This window comes from Anolis carolinensis, chromosome 2 (assembly GCF_035594765.1).
Source record: "Anolis carolinensis isolate JA03-04 chromosome 2, rAnoCar3.1.pri, whole genome shotgun sequence".
Taxonomy (NCBI): domain Eukaryota; kingdom Metazoa; phylum Chordata; class Lepidosauria; order Squamata; family Dactyloidae; genus Anolis; species Anolis carolinensis.
The window spans coordinates 304,007,305-304,029,592 of NC_085842.1; the positions used below are offsets into that span (position 1 = coordinate 304,007,305).

The 22,288-nt window shown below is 43.9% G+C and overlaps 1 protein-coding gene across 4 annotated transcripts in view; it reads right to left on the reverse strand.

Moving 5' to 3' along the window:
* The window catches only part of spef2 (sperm flagellar 2), a 92,464-nt gene extending 87,728 nt beyond the window's left edge, over window positions 1–4,736 (reverse strand). Inside the window, exons 1-2 of one of the 4 annotated variants that reach the window (XR_010003624.1) lie at window positions 4,563–4,735; window positions 28–130 (exon numbers count right to left, since the gene is read on the reverse strand). Coding sequence is in view for 2 of the 4 variants with exons in the window: in XM_062972493.1 (XP_062828563.1) it covers window positions 28–130; window positions 4,563–4,620 (161 nt within the window). In the remaining 2 variants the exon portion in view is untranslated. Of the gene's footprint in view, window positions 1–27; window positions 131–4,562 lie in introns of all 4 variants that reach the window. The other 3 variants (XR_010003623.1, XM_062972493.1, XM_016995640.2) reach the window with 3 other exon arrangements.
* Window positions 4,737–22,288: the final 17,552 nt, after the last annotated feature.

The following is a 22,288-nucleotide window of genomic DNA, read 5'->3' on the forward strand; positions in this document are numbered from 1 at the left end:
TGTTAAAGATGTGTTAAAGGTACATACCTGCTTTGTGAAAATTGATCAAAGTCTTCTTGAAGTTCAAACTTGTTAAGAAGTTCTCCAATGAGATAACCAGAAGAAAATTCTCTGGAGAAAGACTCCTTATCTGATTTAATTTAGAAGAGAAAAAGGAATAGTTTGTTAAACTCACTCCGACAAAACTTGTGGTCCTTGCATTTTCTATTTGATTGAACATAAGAACTGATTCATATGTAATGGTGATGGTATGGGAGCAGCTTCCCTGAAGCTTCTTTCTATGTATCTGCAAAAAATCTAGATAGGTGTTTCTTTCACATATTGGATCAAATCATGCCACTCATGATTCCCTTTAATTATATCTCAGCTTTTTCCCAGTATTGGGATTCAAGTTGGCTTACAAATTAACAAAGGCAGAATTTGGATCAAAGATATGGTAGCTTGTTATTAAAATGTAGTTAACACCATAGATAACATGTTCAGATTTTAATACAGCACTTACCATAATTTAAAAATCTCATCTGACAGGTTTTTTAAACTAACTTACCTTTACTCTATTCCTGAAAACCTGTGAAACTAGAACTCTTTTTGCTGGCCAGTGGAAGGACAGTAAGAAGGGGACATTTCTAGCCTCCCAAAGAAAGGAGTCCTAGAACCCCAAAGCAGCCACCAAAAAGATCCTCTTTTGTGTCCCAACCTGATATGTCTGTGACAGTAGTGGGACATTGAAAAGTGTTTCTTCCAAAGATGGCTCTAAATAAAATCAATTATGCATCAGTAATAGCCTGCTAACTTTCACTGTAGCCCAACAAGATCTTGATGAAGCACTTTTTCATCAACTTTCATTTTTCCATTTTATATATGGGAAACCATTCTATTATGCCACTATATATACTGAGACAAGAGCATCCACGGATTTTGCTATACAACAAATGTGTCATAAGAGTCCCACTCTATGCTAGAACCAATGTTTACATTCTCCACTTGTCAAGAAGCCGTCCTGAGTCTCTTCAGGGAGAGAGGGTGGGTTAAAATATAGTTTACTATTTATTATTAAGATGTGTCAACTTTCTTCTGAGAAGGGACGAGTCAGTAAGGCTGCAGTCCACAAAAGGTTTATTAAACATAATGCCTGAAGGTATTAAAAGTATATTCTTGATTGAAGATAGCAGTTCAAGTGTTTATAACAGCCTCTTCCACAACCCTAAGAGAAATCTAGTCATTCTGATTCAAATCAGGGAGATTTCTTTTCTCCAGATGGATGATGTTTTCTCTATAGGGAAGGCATTTGTAGCTGAAACAAAGGAAACTACAAGATAAACATGTACCTGTGAGAACTGCCTGACCTCTAGAGTCCTTATTAATTGGAGGATCTAAACCACTTTGTGTCCCTTGAATCTGTGTCCAGGCCCTGGGTGATGAAAATCCTCCCTTTATTTCCCCCATGGTAATTTCAGAGATGTGAAGGGACTGTTATGCAACTCAGAACAAACAGTGTATACCACAGGGATTTCAATTAAGAAGCTTTCATTTGAGAAAGTGTGGGGAGGTACATACGCAAACCTGCCTACTTGGGGTCTTAAGGCAAGCTTTCTCAAACTGAGAACTGGTTCAAAAATATACTTCACAAAGTACTTTCCAGAAATGAAAAACAGGAAAAGAAATAATAATTTTAAGATCCAAAACCATCATTGTTTTTGCTCTTGTATGCCTTTAAATCAAGTCTGACTTATAGCAGGAGAAACCATAACAAGGTTTTCTTGACAAGATTTGTTCAGATGAAGCACCCAGTGCGTTTCCATGACCAAGCAAGGATTTGAACCCTGAACACCAAGTTCATAATTCATTGCAGACTGTAAACAAATACATAGTAAGCAGCAATATACAAGGTTTGAATATTATCATCCTATAAAAACACATTTTATTGCACAATGATGAATCAGATATACATGCATTTGTACATAAAGACATTATACTACTGAACAGCAGAAATCAAATACCCATTCCCCACCCCACCTTTTGTCTCTTATCACAGGTTCTATCTAGACATGGCCTTATAAAACTCAAAGAACACCACTGAATCAGAGCAAAGGAATCAGCAGTTCTGTTATTTTACTCATCACAAATGAGGACATAACTGCTTTTGCATCTTTCTCCCCAGAAACTGGCATTCAACGGCATAATGGAGGACCATCAAGATTAGTCTTCAATAGCTTTATCCTTTATTATTTTTTCTAATGTTGTTTAAAGGCACCCACATTTATGAACATTATTACTTTATCCTGAGGTAACATATTTGATAGTTTTACAATGTGCAATGCTGCAAAATCTTTACATGTGAAAATGTTAACAGTATTTCATTATTACCAGAAACTCAGAATTCAGAAAAATTATGACACTGACAAATCCAGATTTGAAGATCTCAATTTCAACATCAAGAAGAATAAGGAAGTTGCATTAAATTCCTCCCAAGCAATTTCCAACATCAGTTAAATTAATTTAGTAGTGGTGCCTTCTTTTCTTCACACCCTTCTACCCTATAACAAATTCCTTGTTGCTCAGGGAAATATTATTTCCATACAAATGTTCGCCACTCTGTGCCTTTAATTCATGGCTGATCATGGAAGAGGAAGAATTTGTTAGTCCGCTGGCATCCGTTTTCCAATAGCAATCTAAGGAAAGTAAATCTAAGGAAAATGTGTCTCTGAGTAGTGCAGATTTCCATTCCACTTTGAAACTAAGGTAGCCATACTGTTGCATTAAAAAACCCAAAATTCATAGGTCTTACTGAGCACATGTTTTTGGCATTTTAGTTGATCCCAATACAAGCGGAGTATCCCTTTATCTGAAACGCTTGAGAACAAATGTGCTTTGGATTTTGGACTTTGGAAAACGTGTATACATATACATAATAAGGTATATTAGAAAGGAAATCAAAAGTCTAAACACAACATTTATCTATGCTAGATATACCTTATATACACAGCCTTAAATTGTAATTTCAGTGTTTGCTTAATTTGATGATAATGTCTTGTTATTGCTTATGTTAAGGTTTACTGTGTCATTTTTAATTTATGTTATGTCTTATTTATTGGTTGGTTGTACGGCATTGAATAGTATCATTATAGGTTGTTAACAGCCCTGAGCTCCCACTGGGGAGATAGGGCGGGATAAAAATAAAGTTGTTTATTATTATTATTATTATTATTAACATATAATAATTTAAATAACTTGTTGTACAAAACAATTTGTGTACATTGAAGTATCAGAAGGCAAAGTCATCACTACCTGAACCGCCCATGTGGACAATTTCAGATTTTGAAATTACAGTTAAGAGATGCTCAATTTCTAAAAATAATGCCTAAAGTGGCTGGTTTTCCAACAATCCCATTTTGGAAACAATGGAAACCTGTGGCATCTTAAAAACAACACACTGCAGTAGCCTTGAAGGGATCACAGAACTGTTTTCTGTTTTTGCTGAGGCAAGCTAATACAGATACATCTTTGGCAATTCATCTCGTAGTATCCCTTTTAACCACATTGTCATTGTGTTGTCGAAGACTTCCATAGCTGGAATCACTGGGTTCTGTGAGTTTTCCTGGCTGTATGGTCATTTTTTTTTCCATGTCAGGAGCAACCGGAGTTGCTTCTGGAGTGAGAGAATTGGCCGTCTGCAAGGACATTGCCCAGAGGACGCCCGGATGTTTTGATGTTTTACCATCTTTGTGGGAGGCTTTTCTCATGTCCCCGCATGGAGCTGGAGCTGATAGAGGGAGCTCATCCACGCTCTCCCCGGGTGGGATTCGAACTTGGCAGCCTTCAGGTCAGCAACCCAACCTTCAAGTCACAAGGCTTTTATCCCCTAGCCCACCGGAGGCTCCCTGTATGGTCATGTTCCAGAAGCATTCTCTCCTGACGTTTTGCCCACATCTATGGCAGGCATCCTCAGAGGTAGTGAGGTCTGTTGGAAACTAGGCACGTGGGATTTATATATCTGTGGAATGTCCAGGTTGGGAGAAAGAACTCATTCAAGTGTGAATGTTGCAATTGGCCACCTTGATTAGCATTAAAATGCCTTGCAGCTTCAAAGCGTGGTTGTTGCCTGCCATAGATATGGGCGAAACGTCAGAAGAGAATGCTTCTGGAACATGGCCATACAGCCCGGAAAACTCACAGCAACCCAGAGGGCTAGACTCTTTGCACAGTCACTTGGGAAAGTCACTCTCTCTCAGCCTCTGCGGGAGACAAACAAATCTTGACACGAAAACTTAGCAACAGGTTTGCTTTAGGGTGCACCTTCACTACAGAATTAACGCAGTTTGATACCAATTTAACTGCCAGGGCTCAGTGGTATGGCATCATGGGAGTTGTAGTTTGCTGAGGCAAGGGTATCAGCGTGGATGCACCCTCAGAGAAAGGCAGAAACAAACAAGACTAAAAACGCCTGAAAGCACGATAGAACAACACTATGTAACACAGCGCATCCATGGAATGCATTAATTACATATATAGAAATATATATTCTCTCTTCATAAACTCTCAGCCTCAGAGCTCGGCCTCACCCACTGTGCGCGAGATCTTCACTTCTCGGTTCAGCCAATCACAGAGGATGCCCGTCATGGCCGCGAGCCGGGGCTCCTCGCGCCCCTCTCGGCTTCACTGCTGCTGGGCTCGAGACCGGCTCGAACGTTCCGCGTCCTGTCACCATGGCAACCGAGGCACCCGCGCAGGCGCAAATTCAACAAGCAGAACAGGGCGGGGAATGGGGGATGGGGGATGAGACTCACTAGCTGACCGACCTGACAAGCCTTTAATGCGCCTGCGCAGCCAAGATGGGACTTCTCTAGTCTGGCAGGCATTTTTTGGGGGGGACAGCCGAATTAACGCAATGTGTTGTCGAAGGTTTTCATGGCCGGAATCACTAGGTTGCTGTGAGTCTTCCGGCCTGTATGGCCATGTTCCAGAAACATTCTCTCCTGACGTTTCGCCCAAATCTATGGCAGAGGTTGTGAGGCCTGTTGGAAACTAGGCAAGTGAGCTTTATATATCTATGGAATATCCAAGGTGGGAGAAAGAACTCTTGTCTGTTTGAGGCAAGTGTGAATGTTGCCATTGGCCACCTTGATCAGCATTTAATAGCCTTGCAGGTTCCAAGCTTGGCTGCTTCCTGCCTGGGGAAGGACATTATTAACTTTAACAGGACATTATTAACTGCTATGGCTCAATGCTATGCAACCCTGGGAGTTGTAGTTTGGTGCGGCAGCACCACCCTCTGACAAAGAAGGGCAAAGTCCTTGTAAAACTGCAACTCACATAATCCCATAGCATTGAGTCATGCCAGTTAAAGTGGTGTCACACTGCATCAACTTTGCAATGTAGTAGATCCATTCTCAGAGGTGGTTTTGCCACCTGAAACAGTGGATACATGCACCCACACTGTAGAATCAAAGCAGTTTCAGACCACTTTTAAAGTGATGTCAAACTGCATCAGTTCTATAGTGCAGGTCAGGCATGGGCAAACTTTGGCCCTCCGGGTGTTTTGGACTTCAACTCCCACAATTCCTAACAGCCTACCGGCTGTTAGGAATTGTGGGAGTTGAAGTCCAAAACACCCGGAGGGTTGAAGTTTTCCCATGCCTGGTGTAGCCGTATTTGCAAGTACTGATCCTTGTCCTAAATATAAGGATAAAATTTTGAACTGGGCCCTGGCCCTGGCCCAAAATGGTAGCCAGTGAAGGGATTTCCAGAGGGGAGAAACATGTAAATATTTAGGGGGATTTAAAACAATCCACATGGCTTAAATTAAGGCCAGAGAGAGATCAGAAGGCAAACTTTCCAGGAGGCTATTGCAATAATACCAAAGCCTGGACAAAGAGTCTTGATGGTCAAAAACCTATGGACCCTATATATATTCAAATGATGAAATTGATATGCTCTGCTTTCACCCCAGGAGAATGAAACAGGTACTCCATCTTCACTGACCGTTTAATGCAGTTCGGAGCTCAAACTATGGCAGCCAGGCAATAAGCTCTCACAAAAGCAGCCAAAATAAGCCTTAATAATCAGTGTTCTCTGGTTTCTGTAATCACTATCCAGGCTTCAAACTGGGGCCAGGCTTTAGCACAGCAGGTTAAAACACCATTTGCAGTAAATCCTGTCAATCGAGAGGTTGACAGTTTGAAGCCCGGGTCAGGGTGAGCTCCTGGCCTTTAGCCCAGCTTCTGCCTATCTAGTGGTTTGAAAGCAAAATGTGAGTAGATAAATAGGTACCTCTTAATAGTGGGGAGGTATTTTAAGGCACCCATAAGGAAATGCCAGAAAAATGCCGGTGATTTGATCAAAGGAGGAAGTTTACAAACAAAGCTCTTTGGTAAGGAGATAGAGCGACATCACCCCCCGTGGCCAGAATCGAGCACAAGCCTTCAAGATGCCAAAGATGGGAAAGCCTATATATAGCTCTATTCTATGTAATAATAATAATAATAAAACTTTATTTATACCCCGCCACCATCCCCCCAACGGGGACTCGGGGCAGCTAAGGGTACAATTGTCTGTCTTGTATGTGTATTAAACAGCATTGAATGTTTGCCACATATGTATGTTCTGTGATCCGCCCTGAGTCCTCTTCGGGATGAGAAGGGCAGAATGTAAATACTGTAAATAAATAAATAAATAAACTGGTTCCAGGGTTTCCTATGGAATCATTTTCATTTTCTTCAATACCAGTTTGAAACTGCGTGAAATGGTCAGTGTAGATGGGGACAAGGACAAAGGGCCATCCAGCAGGATTCCAAGGTTATTGGCAACAAAAACAGGTGCTACTATACAACACTTTGCTGTATTATAGTCAAGTTTCTGGACAATACAGTTTAAAAAGAATAGTGGCAAACTGGGCTGTGTCTAAACAAGAGCCAGGATTATGGCAGAGGGTCTAAATATATGAGGAATGGCTGTAGGAGCCTGTTACGGTCACATGACAATCCTCATCAACATTTTTGAAAGACTGATATGAAGAAGAAGCAAGGTTGTTTTCTGCTGCTCAAGAGGACATAATCCAAACCAATTCACATCAGGAGAAAGGAGATTCAACATTAAGAGGGGCTTCCTGATGGTTGAATCCTACTCAACAGTGGAATTGAATATCTCAGAAAGTGGTAGACTCTTCTTTGTTGGAATTTTAAAAAATGGATTGTGTGACAATCTCCCAGCAATGCCTTAGCGGTGGACTTCCTTCATTGGTAGTTGGATGGACTAGATGGAATTTGGGGTATCTTCCAAAACTGTGCTGAATTTAAGATTATCTAATCAGCTTACTTAGTTATATCTGTAGCTTGGAGTGTTTAACAGCCACCTTGTTGCCATTCCAAATATACTGTATTTATTGTCATTATAAATTCTCAGTTCCATGCTGGAGAGCATTGAAGACCAAATCAGGAAAGACTTGGGTATCTACACTGTAGAATTAATGCAGTTTTCCACACTTTGGCTGCAATGACCAAATCCTATGGAATCGTGGGAATTGTTATTTTACAAGGTCTAGCTTTCTCTGCCAAAGAGTTTGAGTGCCTCACTATACGACATGTTGGGAAGACATAGGAAGATACAAATGAAAAACAACAGTATCTGACCATTCCCTTAATTAGACAGAGAGATTACAATTTATTTATTTATTCACAACATTTATAGTCCATTCTTCTCAGGGCGGATCACAGAACACTGTGATGACCCATGGGCCTTGTAGTCCTGCTCAGGACATTGTAATTCCTGATGAAGATGAAAACTTGGGTTTTTTACCTTCCCAGTCTGAACTGGATTCCTCTCAGCCAGATCTTTCCCAGGCAGATCTGGGAACCTTGCACCTGCAAGAAAGTTGTCTCCCAGAAGTATGTCAAACAAGCCCAGAGCCTACTTCTCCCGTATTCTTGCGCCGGGAGTTTTGTAAACAACAGAGAAGTTTGGATTCAGCTTCGCGCAGGAGTGCGAGGATTGCAGCTAAGAATGTGGCCAATTAAGTCTGCTTCTCGTGAGAATCTTTGGGGAGTCTCACATCTGGTCTCAGAGTTAGCTTTCGGTTCTGATTCCCAGAGAACTGCTTCGGCGGGAAAGCTAGACTCTATTTAGGTGTTTTACCCGCGTAGTAACTTCGCGGAGTCAATTCGTCAGCCTTCGGAGCGAGTTGTGTCTGGACAGCGCGCTCCGATTCAAGCCTCGCTCCTGCTCAAGCCTTGCCTTGCTATCCAGCCTTCGCCTTGCTTCCCAGCCTTGTTTATCTACGGACTTTGCCTTGTTTCCCAGGATCAATCCTTGCCTTGTTCCACGGATTTATCAAGTTATTCCACGGACCTTGTTCTTGTTCTTAGTTACCTTGTTCCACGTTCAAGCCTTATTTCAAGTATCAAGTTATTTCCTAGCCTCGCTCAAGTTTCATGGACTAAAGGACCTTGTCATCTCCCCTCACTTTGCTTGGCAAAGTGAGTGTTTCGGTTATTGGATTACAACTTTGGACCTTAATATTTCTTATTGGACATTGCTTTTTTGGACTAATTCTGACCTTTCCTGAAAGGTCTAATTCTGAACTATTTTCTACACTTGTTTTTATTAACTTTATATATTCCTTCAATAAAGATATTAGATAGATTCTGGCCTCTGTGTATGGTTATTGGTGCTCTGCAGCCTGGGTCGTGACAGTTTGACTCCGCCCCCCTAAGCACCAATTAACCTCGGCCAGAATGTCTACCGGAGTCGTACCTGGGCCGAGCGGCCAGCCGATTACCTACACCATCGACAAGGAAGAGGTGGACCGAATCCGTGATAAGCTCAATGCACAGGATGGAGAAATAAGGGGTTTGAAGGAACGCGGAGTTCGTCTTCCGGCCATGGCGTTGCCAACCAAGTTTACTGGAGAAGCTTCTAAGGTTCATGTCTTCCGTCGCCAATGTCAAGCTTATCTGGAGGCCCGTGCTGCCGAGTTTCCCCAAGAAGACATCAAAGTGGCATGGGTTTACAGTCTTCTAGACGGGCCAGCGGCCAGCTGGGCGACGGCACTGTTCGACCAAGTCTCTCCACACCTAAGATCAGCGCAACACTTCTTGGACCACCTCAAGGAGACTTGGGGAATCGAGGACAATTTGGAGGCAGCCGGTCACAAACTCCGTCGCCTTTTCCAAGGAGACAGACCTATGTCTCAGTATATAGCTGAGTTCCGAGTGCTGGCCCACAACACCGGCTGGAACGATGTAGCCCTCAGGGGACAATTCCGGGAGGGTCTCAACATTGAAATGCTGGAAGAAATCTCCAAGGTGGATCCTCCCCAGACCCTCGAGGCACTCATTGATCAATGTTTACGGGCTGAAGTCATGATTGCCAACAGGAAACAGTGGGTTCGAGGCCAGGGCAGTAGAGCCGGGGCAAAACCCCCCGCTCCCGCCAGCGTTCAGCCACGTCCGGTGTGGAGACCCCCACCGCCAACCCCATACCCCAGAGGAGGCGAGGAGGTGCCGATGCAGTTGGGCAATGTGCGTCCCAGACTAGATGCCGCCGAGAAGGCCCGTCGTCAACGCTTAAACCTCTGCTGGTACTGCGGGAACGGGGGCCACTTCGCCAGAGAGTGCCCAGCCAAAGGGAAGCCTGCCGCCCGTCTTGCGGCGGCGTCCTCCACGGAGACGAAGGCGACTGAGCCGACTGGCACACAGCCGGCGGGGGAAGCCAACGACCGGGTGTAGAGAGGCTCGCCAACCCGGTCAAAAAATCCATCCAAGAGCCGCCAACCGGGGTCCTGTTCCTTCTCGTGGTCACATTATGGTCAGCAAAAAGAGGACCCGTCATGATCCACGCCATGATAGACTCTGGAGCTACCAACAATTTCATCGATAGAGAGTATGCCGACTCTCTGGGATTACAATATCATGATTTCAAGAATGCCCGTGTGGTGCAAGCCATAGACGGCCGTCCCCTCAAGACGGGCCCCGTAAGTCAGTGGTCGGAACCCACCAGGATGTGGATAAGGGAACATATGGAAGAGATTTCCTTCTTTGTTACCGAGGTCCCCCATTTCCCTGTGATTTTGGGAATTCCATGGCTGACTCTCCACGACCCTAACATCTCCTGGTCCAACAGAGAACTGCAGTTTGCTTCACCGTATTGCCAAAATCATTGCCTCGTAGCCAAGGTATGCCATGCCACAGACACCGAGCCCATCATCACCTTGCCAAAGAAGTACTCCGAGTATTGGGATGTATTCAATGAGAAAGAAGCCGAAAAATTACCCCCACATAGACCTTATGACTGTGCCATTGACTTGGTGGAGGGGGCCCCGATCCCGCGAGGGCATCTCTACTCCCTGACTGAACCAGAGCAAGAAGCTCTCAGGGAATTCCTAGAGACAAACCTTCGCAAGGGATTCATCAGACCCTCTCAATCCCCAGCCGCCTCCCCAGTGATGTTTGTGAAGAAGAAGTCAGGGGAACTACGCTTGGTGGTGGACTACAGAGCATTGAACAATATCACCAAGCGGAACAGCTATCCCCTGCCCTTAATCTCGGATCTACTGGATCGGCTTCGAGGAGCCAAGGTTTACACCAAGCTGGATCTTCGGGGGGCTTACAACTTAGTTCGCATCAGGGAAGGGGACGAGTGGAAGACCGCCTTCCAGACCAAATTCGGATTATTTGAGTCCCGAGTTATGAATTTCGGTTTATGCGGAGCCCCCGCAACGTTCCAGCATTTTGTCAATGACATTTTTCAGGACTATCTAGACAGGTTCTTGATAATCTACCTGGACGATTTTTTGGTGTTTTCCAGATCACAATCAGAACATGAGAACCACGTCAAAATGGTGTTACAACGATTGCGGGATCATGGACTTTATGCCAAGCTGGAAAAATGCGCTTTTGATCTACAAGAGGTAGATTTCCTTGGTTACCGCATCTCGCCTCTAGGCCTTTCCATGGATCCAGCCAAAGTTTCAGCAGTATTGGAATGGCGGGCGCCAACTAACAAGAAAGAGGTGCAGCGTTTCTTGGGGTTCGCGAACTACTACCGCAAGTTCATTCCAGATTTTGCCCGCTGGTCCGACCCCATCACTAGCTGCATCCGTGGAAAGCAGCCTTTCCGCTGGACTGATCAAGCAGAGAAAGGGTTCCAGCAACTAAAGAAACTATTCACCTCCCAGCCAATTCTACAGCACCCAAATCCTGGAACCCCTTTTGTGGTGCAAGCGGACGCCTCTGATGTGGCAATTGGGGCTGTACTCTTACAACCGGTGGGAGATCACCTCCACCCCTGTGCCTTTTATTCTCGTCAACTAACCACACCAGAGAGGAATTACACCATTTGGGAAAAAGAACTACTAGCCATAAAGGCAGCCTTTGAAACTTGGAGACATTGGCTAGAAGGGGCCAAATTTCCCATTGAAGTCCACACTGATCATCGTAATCTAGAACATCTAAGAACTGCCCGCAAACTAAATCAGAGGCAGCAACGTTGGGCTTTATTCTTTGAACGTTTCAACTTCCAGATCCATTATGTGACCCCAGCCCAAACCAAGCAAGCAGACGCCCTGTCACGTAAACCGGAATACGCTGCAGGACGCAAGGAGACCTTTGAATCCCAACTGCTACAACCTGAGAACTTTGCCACGCTCACGGTGGGGAACACCAAATCCATTCCCATTGGTTCAACTTCCCCTACTCCAGGACCCATCTGTGCTCAAGAAATCAGGGCTAGTCAGCAAGCAGATACCTGGGCGCAGGACCAACTTCGCCAAGGTCTGCATTTCCCCTTTTCGCTTAAAGATGGGCTGCTCTGCTATAGAAATCATGTTTATATTCCACCCGGACCGGGCAGGGAAAAAGCGCTTCGTCTGTGTCATGACTGCAAACCAGCAGGACACTTCGGACTATTTAAAACTATGCATTTGATCCTAAGGGATTTTTGGTGGCCCAAGATCCGCAAGGATGTGGAAAAATATGTCAACACCTGCCCAGTATGCCAGCGCTCCAAGATACGAAGGGAGAAGCCCTCAGGGCTTTTACACCCCCTTCCTACCCCATCTCGCCCATGGGAAATAATTTCCGCGGATTTCATCACTGACCTACCACCTTCCTGTGGATTCACCACGATCTTAGTGGTGGTGGACCTATTCACCAAGTTAGCCCATTTCATTCCCTGCGAAGGCCTCCCCACGGCCAAGGAAACTGCGGATCTATTTCTTCAACATGTTTTCAGACTACATGGATTGCCCAAGAGTTTAGTCACAGACCGTGGATCTCAATTCACCTCTCGTTTTTGGAAGGCACTACAAAAACTATTGGGCATAGACTCTCGCTTATCTTCAGCTCATCATCCCCAAACAGATGGGCAAACGGAGCGCACCAATGCCACTTTGGAGCAGTATCTTCGCTGTTATGTAAACTATCAACAGGACAATTGGGCTTCTCTGTTACCACTGTCTGAGTTTGCCTACAACAATGGAGTTCAAGCTTCTACAAAAGAAACGCCGTTCTTTGCAAACTACGGCTTCCATCCACGTTTCTTCCCCCCTGTCATTGAAACTTCAGAGGTTCCCGCAGCAGAGGATTGGCTGCAGGAACTCACAGCGGTGCAACAACTTTTGCTCCAGCAACTGGATCAAGCCAAGGAGGACTATAAACGCCACGCTGACAAACATCGCCAGCCGGGCCCCGAAATCAAGGTAGGAGATCGGGTTTTCCTGTCCACTCGCTTTCTGCCCTCCCACCGCCCTTGCCGGAAGTTAGATGCCCGTTTCATTGGTCCCTATCCAGTGGTGGCGCAATTAAACCCCGTGACTTTCAAACTCCAACTTCCGCGTTCAATGCGCATTCACCCAGTGTTTCACCGTTCCCTGCTCCTTCCGGCGGATGGTGTGCGACCTGATACAGACCAACCGGCCCCCCCTCCTGTTTTGATGAATGGGGAGGAGGAGTTCGAGGTTGAGGACATTTTGGATTCTCGCTTTCACCGCCGCCGCCTACAATATCTCATTGACTGGGTGGGTTTTGGCCCTGAGGAACGCTCTTGGGAAGACGCCTCCACAGTCCATGCTCCTGATCTAACCCGTCGCTTTCATCAGACCTATCCCACCAAACCACGACCTCGCGCCTCGGGGAGAGGGCCCCAGTTTGGGAGGGGCCTTGAGGAGGGGGATAGTGTGATGACCCATGGGCCTTGTAGTCCTGCTCAGGACATTGTAATTCCTGATGAAGATGAAAACTTGGGTTTTTTACCTTCCCAGTCTGAACTGGATTCCTCTCAGCCAGATCTTTCCCAGGCAGATCTGGGAACCTTGCACCTGCAAGAAAGTTGTCTCCCAGAAGTATGTCAAACAAGCCCAGAGCCTACTTCTCCCGTATTCTTGCACCGGGAGTTTTGTAAACAACAGAGAAGTTTGGATTCAGCTTCGCGCAGGAGTGCGAGGATTGCAGCTAAGAATGTGGCCAATTAAGTCTGCTTCTCGTGAGAATCTTTGGGGAGTCTCACATCTGGTCTCAGAGTTAGCTTTCGGTTCTGATTCCCAGAGAACTGCTTCGGCGGGAAAGCTAGACTCTATTTAGGTGTTTTACCCGCGTAGTAACTTCGCGGAGTCAATTCGTCAGCCTTCGGAGCGAGTTGTGTCTGGACAGCGCGCTCCGATTCAAGCCTCGCTCCTGCTCAAGCCTTGCCTTGCTATCCAGCCTTCGCCTTGCTTCCCAGCCTTGTTTATCTACGGACTTTGCCTTGTTTCCCAGGATCAATCCTTGCCTTGTTCCACGGATTTATCAAGTTATTCCACGGACCTTGTTCTTGTTCTTAGTTACCTTGTTCCACGTTCAAGCCTTATTTCAAGTATCAAGTTATTTCCTAGCCTCGCTCAAGTTTCATGGACTAAAGGACCTTGTCATCTCCCCTCACTTTGCTTGGCAAAGTGAGTGTTTCGGTTATTGGATTACAACTTTGGACCTTAATATTTCTTATTGGACATTGCTTTTTTGGACTAATTCTGACCTTTCCTGAAAGGTCTAATTCTGAACTATTTTCTACACTTGTTTTTATTAACTTTATATATTCCTTCAATAAAGATATTAGATAGATTCTGGCCTCTGTGTATGGTTATTGGTGCTCTGCAGCCTGGGTCGTGACAAACACATATATGACAAACATTCAGTTTCGTTATACACAAACAGAACAGACAACAGATAGAGGTATATAGGCATTTCCCATCTTCGACATCCTGGAGGCAGTGCTCAATTACGGCCACAAAAGGGGGTTGCTGTCCCTCCATCCTCCATGTTGAAGAGCCCTGGTCGCAGACTTCCTCCTTTTTTTATTGCCGGCATTATTCTGGTATTTCCTTTATGCTGCCATTAAAATACCTCCCTGCTTAAGTGGTACCTATTTATCTACTCATGGCTGTTTTCAATCTGCTAGGTGGGCAGTGAGCTGGGTTGAAGGTCAGGCGCTCACCCCAAACCGGGCTTCAAACTGCCAACCTTTAAATTGGTAAGATTTATTGCATCTGGTGGTTAACCTGCTGTGCTTTATAAGTTAAGTTTTGTCTCATCTGGAACCATCCTCATTCAGTAGACTGCATTGTTGGTAACTATAAATATTAATTAGCATCTGATTAACATTTTGCCAGGACAAAGGGTCAAATCCCTCTTTCCTCTGCATTTCATTTATATAGGCATTTCTTTCCCTTTGTTTCTGTTGCATTTGTTCTGACAAAAGGCCAGAACTGTATGCTTTGTTTTGATACAGACCTGTCGAGCTTGTCAGCATAAATATTGGTGGGTGTGCTTACACACAAAAGGGAATTGATGGACTCTCATGTTTCTGGATAGCTTCCCCAGCTGGGTATCTGAAACAAAGCTTTGTCTCCTATTTGTTTGTATTTCAGGTTTTCTGTTCCTATTCTTGGTAAATGATGTCTTGCTCTGCAAGATAGAAAACAATAGGGAGCATTCTCCTGCAGTCTATCAAAATACACGTGATCAGGCTGTAATACATGTAATCAGGCTGTAGTGCTGCCTTTACTTTAAAAACTTAATTAGAGGCCAGCAACTGAAATTACAAGAAGCAAACATGCCCCATACGAGTACTATTTATTTAACCCTAAAAAGACAATGCAAAGTCAACAGAGGTGGGGGGGGGGCAGGGGAGAAAAATCAGAGAGTTGATGTTAGCAGTTAGAATATGTTATAATATTCTGGCTATTACATTTAGAAAGAAGATAAGTAAATAGGAGATATCATTTGCTATGAAGTCCATCTCAACCTATGGTAACCTATAAATGAGAGACCTGCAAGACCTATCAGCTATCCTTGCAAATTTACAGAAGAGGCTTCCTTGGTTGAATCAACCCACTGGTAGTGCTGGCTCTCTCTTTTTCTATTCCTTCTACTTTACCAGGCATTACTGCCTTTTCCAGTGAGTCATATTATCCCATGATGTGTCCAAAGTATATCTGCCTCAGTTTAGTCATCTTCACCTTCTAGTGAGAGTTGAGGGTTAATACGCTCTGAGATCCATTCATTTGTCTTTTTGACAGTCTGTGGCATTAATGGAACTTTTCTCCTGCACCACAGTTCAAATGAGGACAAGACATAGGGGTACAAAACTATGGTTAGTAAAGTAATAGCAGACATTTCTTTCTTTATGAATAATGAATTTCCAGGGCCATCCATTGAAGCTGAATGGTGGTGAATGCAGGAACAATAAAAAGAAGTTCAATACAGTAGAACTTACTGCTACAAGGTGCAATCCTGGCCATTGGCTTAGATTGCTTTAAAAGAGGAATAGTTACATAACATTCATAGAAAACTTGATTTATTTATTTCACTTATATAACTATGCTCTATTCACATGACACATGCTGACATCTGAAGTACCCTTATCATCAGATTTTCCTAAGTGGGAGAAAAAGAAAACATTTAAATGTGTTCTGATTGTGGTCACTTATTTTGAAGTACATGGCTTACAGTAATGTGAACACATGCTCATTTTGATTGTCTCCCACAGTGGAAATGCCCTGCTTTCATTGGCAAAGTCTTGAAGGCAACTTTTCTTTCTCCATAACTCTAGGATAAAGTATCAGTCTGGGCCTGGTGAATCAAGGTTTCAACAATATTGAGGGAAAGGAATATATTTGTGTCTCCCATTCTGACAGGTCAGTATCTGAAGAGAACAGGAAGCTTGAGCCACAAGCTTTTACATTCATATAGTTTTTGTCAAAAGTTTCCAAATCATTACTGCTAACCACATATCCTGGGAAAATTCCATCATCTTGACATCTTTGAAGTTAGGTGTAAGTTGGTCATGTACAGCTTCCTTTAAGGTACGTAACTTTTCCCCAGTCCTTACTACATAACATGTTGCCCAGTCCCTTGGCCTCCTAGGGAATGAAATACAATAGGTAGCCATCTTCACAATGTCTCTTCATTCTTCCAGAGGAAGCCCAAGTCATGCTGTACAAAGACATGTCAGTTTCCTCTTTTGTCTGACCTGACCTTGTACACATCTTCTCACCATTATTGGCAGCAGAGGACATACTGTGTCCAACCCTTGTCGCCATGTGAAAAAACAAAACAGGAGAACAGAATCTTTGAATCTAGGTGGCAGATAGGGCTGGATCTACACTGCCATACAATCCAGATTATCAAAGCAAATAATTCATATTATCTGATAACGGGTTTATATGAGTCTACACTGCCATATAATCCACTTCAAAGCAAACAATCTGGATTTTATATGGCAGCGTAGGTGGAGCCCAAGAGAATGTAAATTGGTCCTTTCCAGGAGGGAAGGCCCATCCATTTCTCAAATATTGGGCTATAGTTAATGATCTCAAGTGTTGTGACTTAAAATATGTTTGTCTGTTGAAACATAAAGAGGCAAATGTTATGTGTGTTTTTTCTTTTCCTTTTGTGTTTTTGTAAAATATTTTGCCTGAGGAATAAGTTAGTGGAGTTTTGAAAGTTTGCATGATATATTTTGTGCATTTTGTCTGTCTAAACCAGGGGTCCTCAAACTTTTTAAGCCGAGGGCCGGTTCACAATCCTTCAGACTGTTGAGGGGCCGGATTATCATTTGAAAAAAAAAAATACAAATAAAATTCCGATGCACACCACATATGTCTTATTTTTAGTGCAAAAACAACAACAACAACAACGAAAGAACAATACAATATTTAAAAATGAAAACAATTTTAACCAACATACATTTATCAGCTGGTCCAACGTTCGGCCGCCAGACTAATAACGGGGGCAAGTTACAGGGAGAGATCTACTCCCCTGTTTAAGGAGCTCCACTGGCTGCCGTTCATCTTCCGGTCCCAATTCAAGGTGCAGACCATCATTTATAAAGCCCTAAACGGTTTGGGACCCGCCTACCTTCGTGACCGTATCTCCTATCATAAACCTGCCCGACCTCTCCGATCATCGGGGGAGGCCCTCCTGTCGCCACTACCTATATCTCAGGCTCGCCTTGTAGGAACAAGGGAGAGGGCCTTCTCTGCGGTGGCCCCTCGCTTGTGGAACTCGCTGCCCATTGAAATCAGGCAAGCCCCCACCCTTTTAGCCTTCAGGAAAGATTTAAAAACATGGCTCTTCCGGTGTGCTTTCGGAGAGTAAATGTTCTATGCTACTCCCCCCCGATATTTATCCTCTAGACTGGTTCACTATCTGATGTCCCGTCCCTCGAGGTTTTATTCTGATCCCTTTCTCACCCAGAGTTTTAATTTTTAATCTAGTTTTTAAATGTAGTATTCATGCAGCCTGCTCGTGTTATATTGCTGTTTTGATCTTATGTTGTACTGTTTATTTTATGTAGTGTATTATTTAATTGTATTATGTTATGGTTTATTGTATTGTCTTGGGCATGGCCCCATGTAAGCCGCCCCGAGTCCCCGTTGGGGAGATGGTGGCGGGGTATAAATAAAGTTTTATTATTATTATTATTATTATCAGGATTTCAATGGGAAGTGTGGGCCTGCTTCTGGCCAATGAGATAGTCAAGTTAATTAGGGTTGTTGTTGTTGTTGTGTGCCTTCAAGTCATTTCAGACTTTGGGTGAGCCTAAGTCTAAAATTTATTTATTTATTTATTTATTTATCAGTTAGCATTGACATGGATCGGATTAAGGCTTTCGCACAAGGTCTGATGGATGATTGGTATATATATTTGGTGTTGCATTGTTTTAAAAAATTTTATATATTGTATTTTACTATGTTATTTAATTATTTTAACTGTTTTATTCTTATTTTATTGTATTATGATGTACTGGTAGTGATCCTACCAGTTGTGTAAGCCGCCCTGAGTCCCCTCGGGGAGAAGGGCGGGGTAGAAATATTGGAAATAAATAAATAAATAAATATTTACTGCATTTATTTACTACATTTGTATCACACCCTTCTCACCCCAAAGGGGATTCAGAGTGGCTTACAAATTATATGTACATACAATATATTATATTATTAGCATAGCACAATATTAGCATTATATATTACTATATTGAACTATACCACTATACTGTAATATTATTAGTAATATTATATGTAATATAGAATATATAATTAATATTGTTATATGGTATTATTATTAGTGTTATATTGTATTACATTATAATATTATTATCAATATTATATGTATATACAATATATTATATTATAAAACTGAGGGCAGGGGCCAGGTAAATGACCTCGGAGGGCCGCATCCGGCCCCCGGGCCTTAGTTTGGGGACCCCTGGTCTAAACTTTGTGCATTTTGTAAAGGCCCACAAAACTAAGGCCACTTCCACACAGCTGTATAAAATCCACATTGAACTAGATTATATGGCAGTGTGGACTCAGCTAACTCAGTTGGAAGATATTGTGGATTATCTGCCTTGATATTCTGGGTTATATGGCTGTGTGGAAGGGCCCTTAGTCTACATAGTTCTGCTCTAGTTGCATGTACTAATTATTTTGCTTTTACGTGGATATAGTTAAAAAAAAGTAGCACAGCTGAGCTGCTGAACTTGTGGACAGAAAGGTCGGCAGTTCATAGAATCATAGAATCATAGAATCATAGAATAGTAGAGTTGGAAGAGACCTCAAGGGCCATCTAGTCCAACCCCCCGCTAAGAAGCAGGAAATCGCATTCAAAGCACCCCCGACAGATGGCCATCCAGCCTCTGCTTAAAAGCCTCCAAAGAAGGAGCCTCCACCACGGCCCGGGGGAGAGAGTTCCACTGCCGAACAGCCCTCACAGTGAGGAAGTTCTTCCTGATGTTCAGGTGGAATCTCCTTTCCTGCAGTTTGAAGCCATTGTTCCGTGTCCTAGTCTGCAGGGCAGCAGAAAATAAGCTTGCTCCCTCCTCCCTATGACTTCCCCTCACATATTTGTACATGGCTATCATGTCTCCTCTCAGCCTTCTCTTCTGCAGGCTAAACATGCCCAGCTCTTTAAGCCTCTCCTCATAGGGCTTGTTCTCCAGACCCTTAATCATTTTAGTTGCCCTCCTCTGGACGCTTTCCAGCTTGTCAGCATCTCCCTTCATCTGCGGTGCCCAAAACTGGACACAGTATTCCAGGTGTGGTCTGACCAAGGCAGAATAGAGGGGGAGCATGACTTCCCTGGATCTAGACGTTATTCCCCTATTGATGCAGGCCAAAATCCCATTGGCTTTTTTAGCTGCCGCATCACATTGTAGGCTCATGTTTAACTTGTTGTCCACGAGGACTCCAAGATCTTTTTCGCACACACTGCTGTCAAGCCAGGCGTCCCCCATTCTGTATCTTTGATTTCCATTTTTTCTGCCGAAGTGAAGTATCTTGCATTTGTCCCTGTTGAACTTCATTTTGTTAGTTTCGGCCCATCTCTCTAGTCTGTCAAGATCGTTTTGAATTCTGCTCCTGTCTTCTGGAGTGTTAGCTATCCCTCCGAGTTTGGTGTCATCTGCAAACTTGATGATCGTGCCTTCTAACCCTTCGTCTAAGTCGTTAATAAAGATGTTGAACAGAACCGGGCCCAGGACGGAGCCCTGCGGCACTCCACTTGTCACTTCTTTCCATGATGAAGACGACGCATTGGTGAGCACCCTTTGGGTTCGTTCGCTTAGCCAATTACAGATCCACCTAACCGTAGTTTTGTCTAGCCCACATTTTACTAGTTTGTTTGCCAGAAGGTCGTGGGGGACTTTGTCGAAGGCCTTACTGAAATCTAGATATGCTACATCCACGGCATTCCCTGTATCGACCCAACTCGTAACTCTATCGAAAAAAGAGATCAGATTAGTCTGGCATGACTTGTTTTTGGTAAATCCGTGTTGACTATTAGCAATGACCGCATTTGTTTCTAAGTGTTTGCAGACCACTTCCTTAATGATCTTTTCCAGAATCTTGCCTGGTATTGATGTGAGGCTGACCGGACGGTAATTGTTTGGGTCGTTCTTTTTTCCCTTCTTGAAGATAGGGACCACATTCGCCCTCCTCCAATCTGCTGGGACTTCTCCTGTTCTCCAAGAACTCTCGAAGATGATTGCCAGTGGTTCTGAAATAACTTCCGCTAGTTCCTTCAATACTCTTGGATGTAGCTGATCTGGCCCTGGGGACTTGAATTCGTTTAGAGTGGCCAGGTGTTCCTGGACAACTTGTTTCCCTATTTGGGGTTGGATTTCCCCCAATCCTTCGTCCATTCCATGTTGCTGAGGTTGAAGATGGCTTTCTTTTTGTGAGAAGACCGAGGCAAAGAAGGCATTAAGCAGTTCTGCCTTTTCCCTATCCCCTGTCACCATCACCCCATCTACTCCTTGCAGTGGCCCTATCGCCTCCTTTTTCTTCCTTTTTCTACCAACATAAGCAAAAAAACCTTTTTTGTTGTTTTTTATGTCCCTGGCAAGCCTGAGCTCATTTTGCGCTTTAGCCTTGCGAACCTTTTCCCTACAGGAGTTGGCTATACGTTTGAATTCTTCTTTGGTGATTTCTCCCCTTTTCCACTTCTTGTGCATGTCACTTTTGAGCTTTAGCTCAGTTAGAAGTTCTTTGGACATCCATTCTGGCTTCTTTGCACTTGTCTTATTTTTCTTCTTTGTTGGCACTGTTTGCATTTGCGCCTTGAGTATTTCACTTTTGAAAAACTCCCATCCATCCTTAACTCCCTTGTTTTTTAATATCGGCGTCCATGGAATGCCGCTCAGTAATTCCTTCATTTTTTGGAAGTCAGCTCTCTTAAAGTCCAGAATGCGTGTTTGACTTGTCTTAGTTTCAGCATTCCTTTGTATTGCAAACTGCAGGAGCACATGGTCACTTGCCCCTAAGGATCCAACCACTTCAACTGTATTGATCAGGTCTTCCACATTTGTTAAGATTAGATCAAGAGTTGCTGATCCCCTTGTTGCCTCTTCTACCTTCTGGACCATAAAATTATCTGCAAGGCAAGTGAGGAATTTGTTGGACTTTGTACTCTTGGCTGAGTTTGTTTTCCAGCAGATATCGGGATAATTGAAATCGCCCATGACTACTATATCTCTTCTTTGTGCCTGTTTGGTCAGCTGTTGACAGAAGGCTTCATCAAGTCCTTCATCCTGACTCGGAGGTCTGTAGTAGACACCCACAACAAGATCTTTTTGAGTCCCGGTTCCCTTGATTCTTATCCAGATGCTTTCAAGCTGGTTTCCCGGATTACAGTCTTGCATTTCTTCTGCAACGTAACTGTTTTTGACATATAAAGCTACTCCCCCTCCTCTCCCCTTTGTTCTATTTCTGTGAAAGAGGTTATAGCCCTCAATGGTTAAATTCCAGTGATGGGAGTCATCCCACCAGGTTTCAGTGATGCCTATGACATCGTATGTGTGGTGCTGTGCTAGGAGTTGGAGTTCGTCTTGCTTATTTCCCATGCTCTGAGCATTAGTGTAAAGACATGTAAGCCCCTGTGACCTCCCCTCGAACTGTTTATTTGGGATTATTGTGCTCTCTGTACTTGGTCCTTGCTGTGTTTGTGCAGCCCTCCGTTTAGCCTTACGGCGGTTCCCTGTGGTCGTGGGTAATATAGTGTTCGCCAGGCTGTTGTTCCCCTCCCCCAGTGGATTTAGTTTAAAGTGCGCCTGATGAGGTTTGTGAGTCTGTGTGCAAAAAGATGTTTTCCTACTTGTGTGAGATGCACCCCATCGCTTGCCAGTAGTCCATCCTCTTGGAAGAGTAGACCATGGTCAAGGAAGCCAAAATGCTCCTCTTGACACCATTTTCTGAGCCAGTTATTGACCTGTACTATTTTTCCGGCCCTTGTAGAGCCATGTCCTACAACGGGGAGGAGGGATG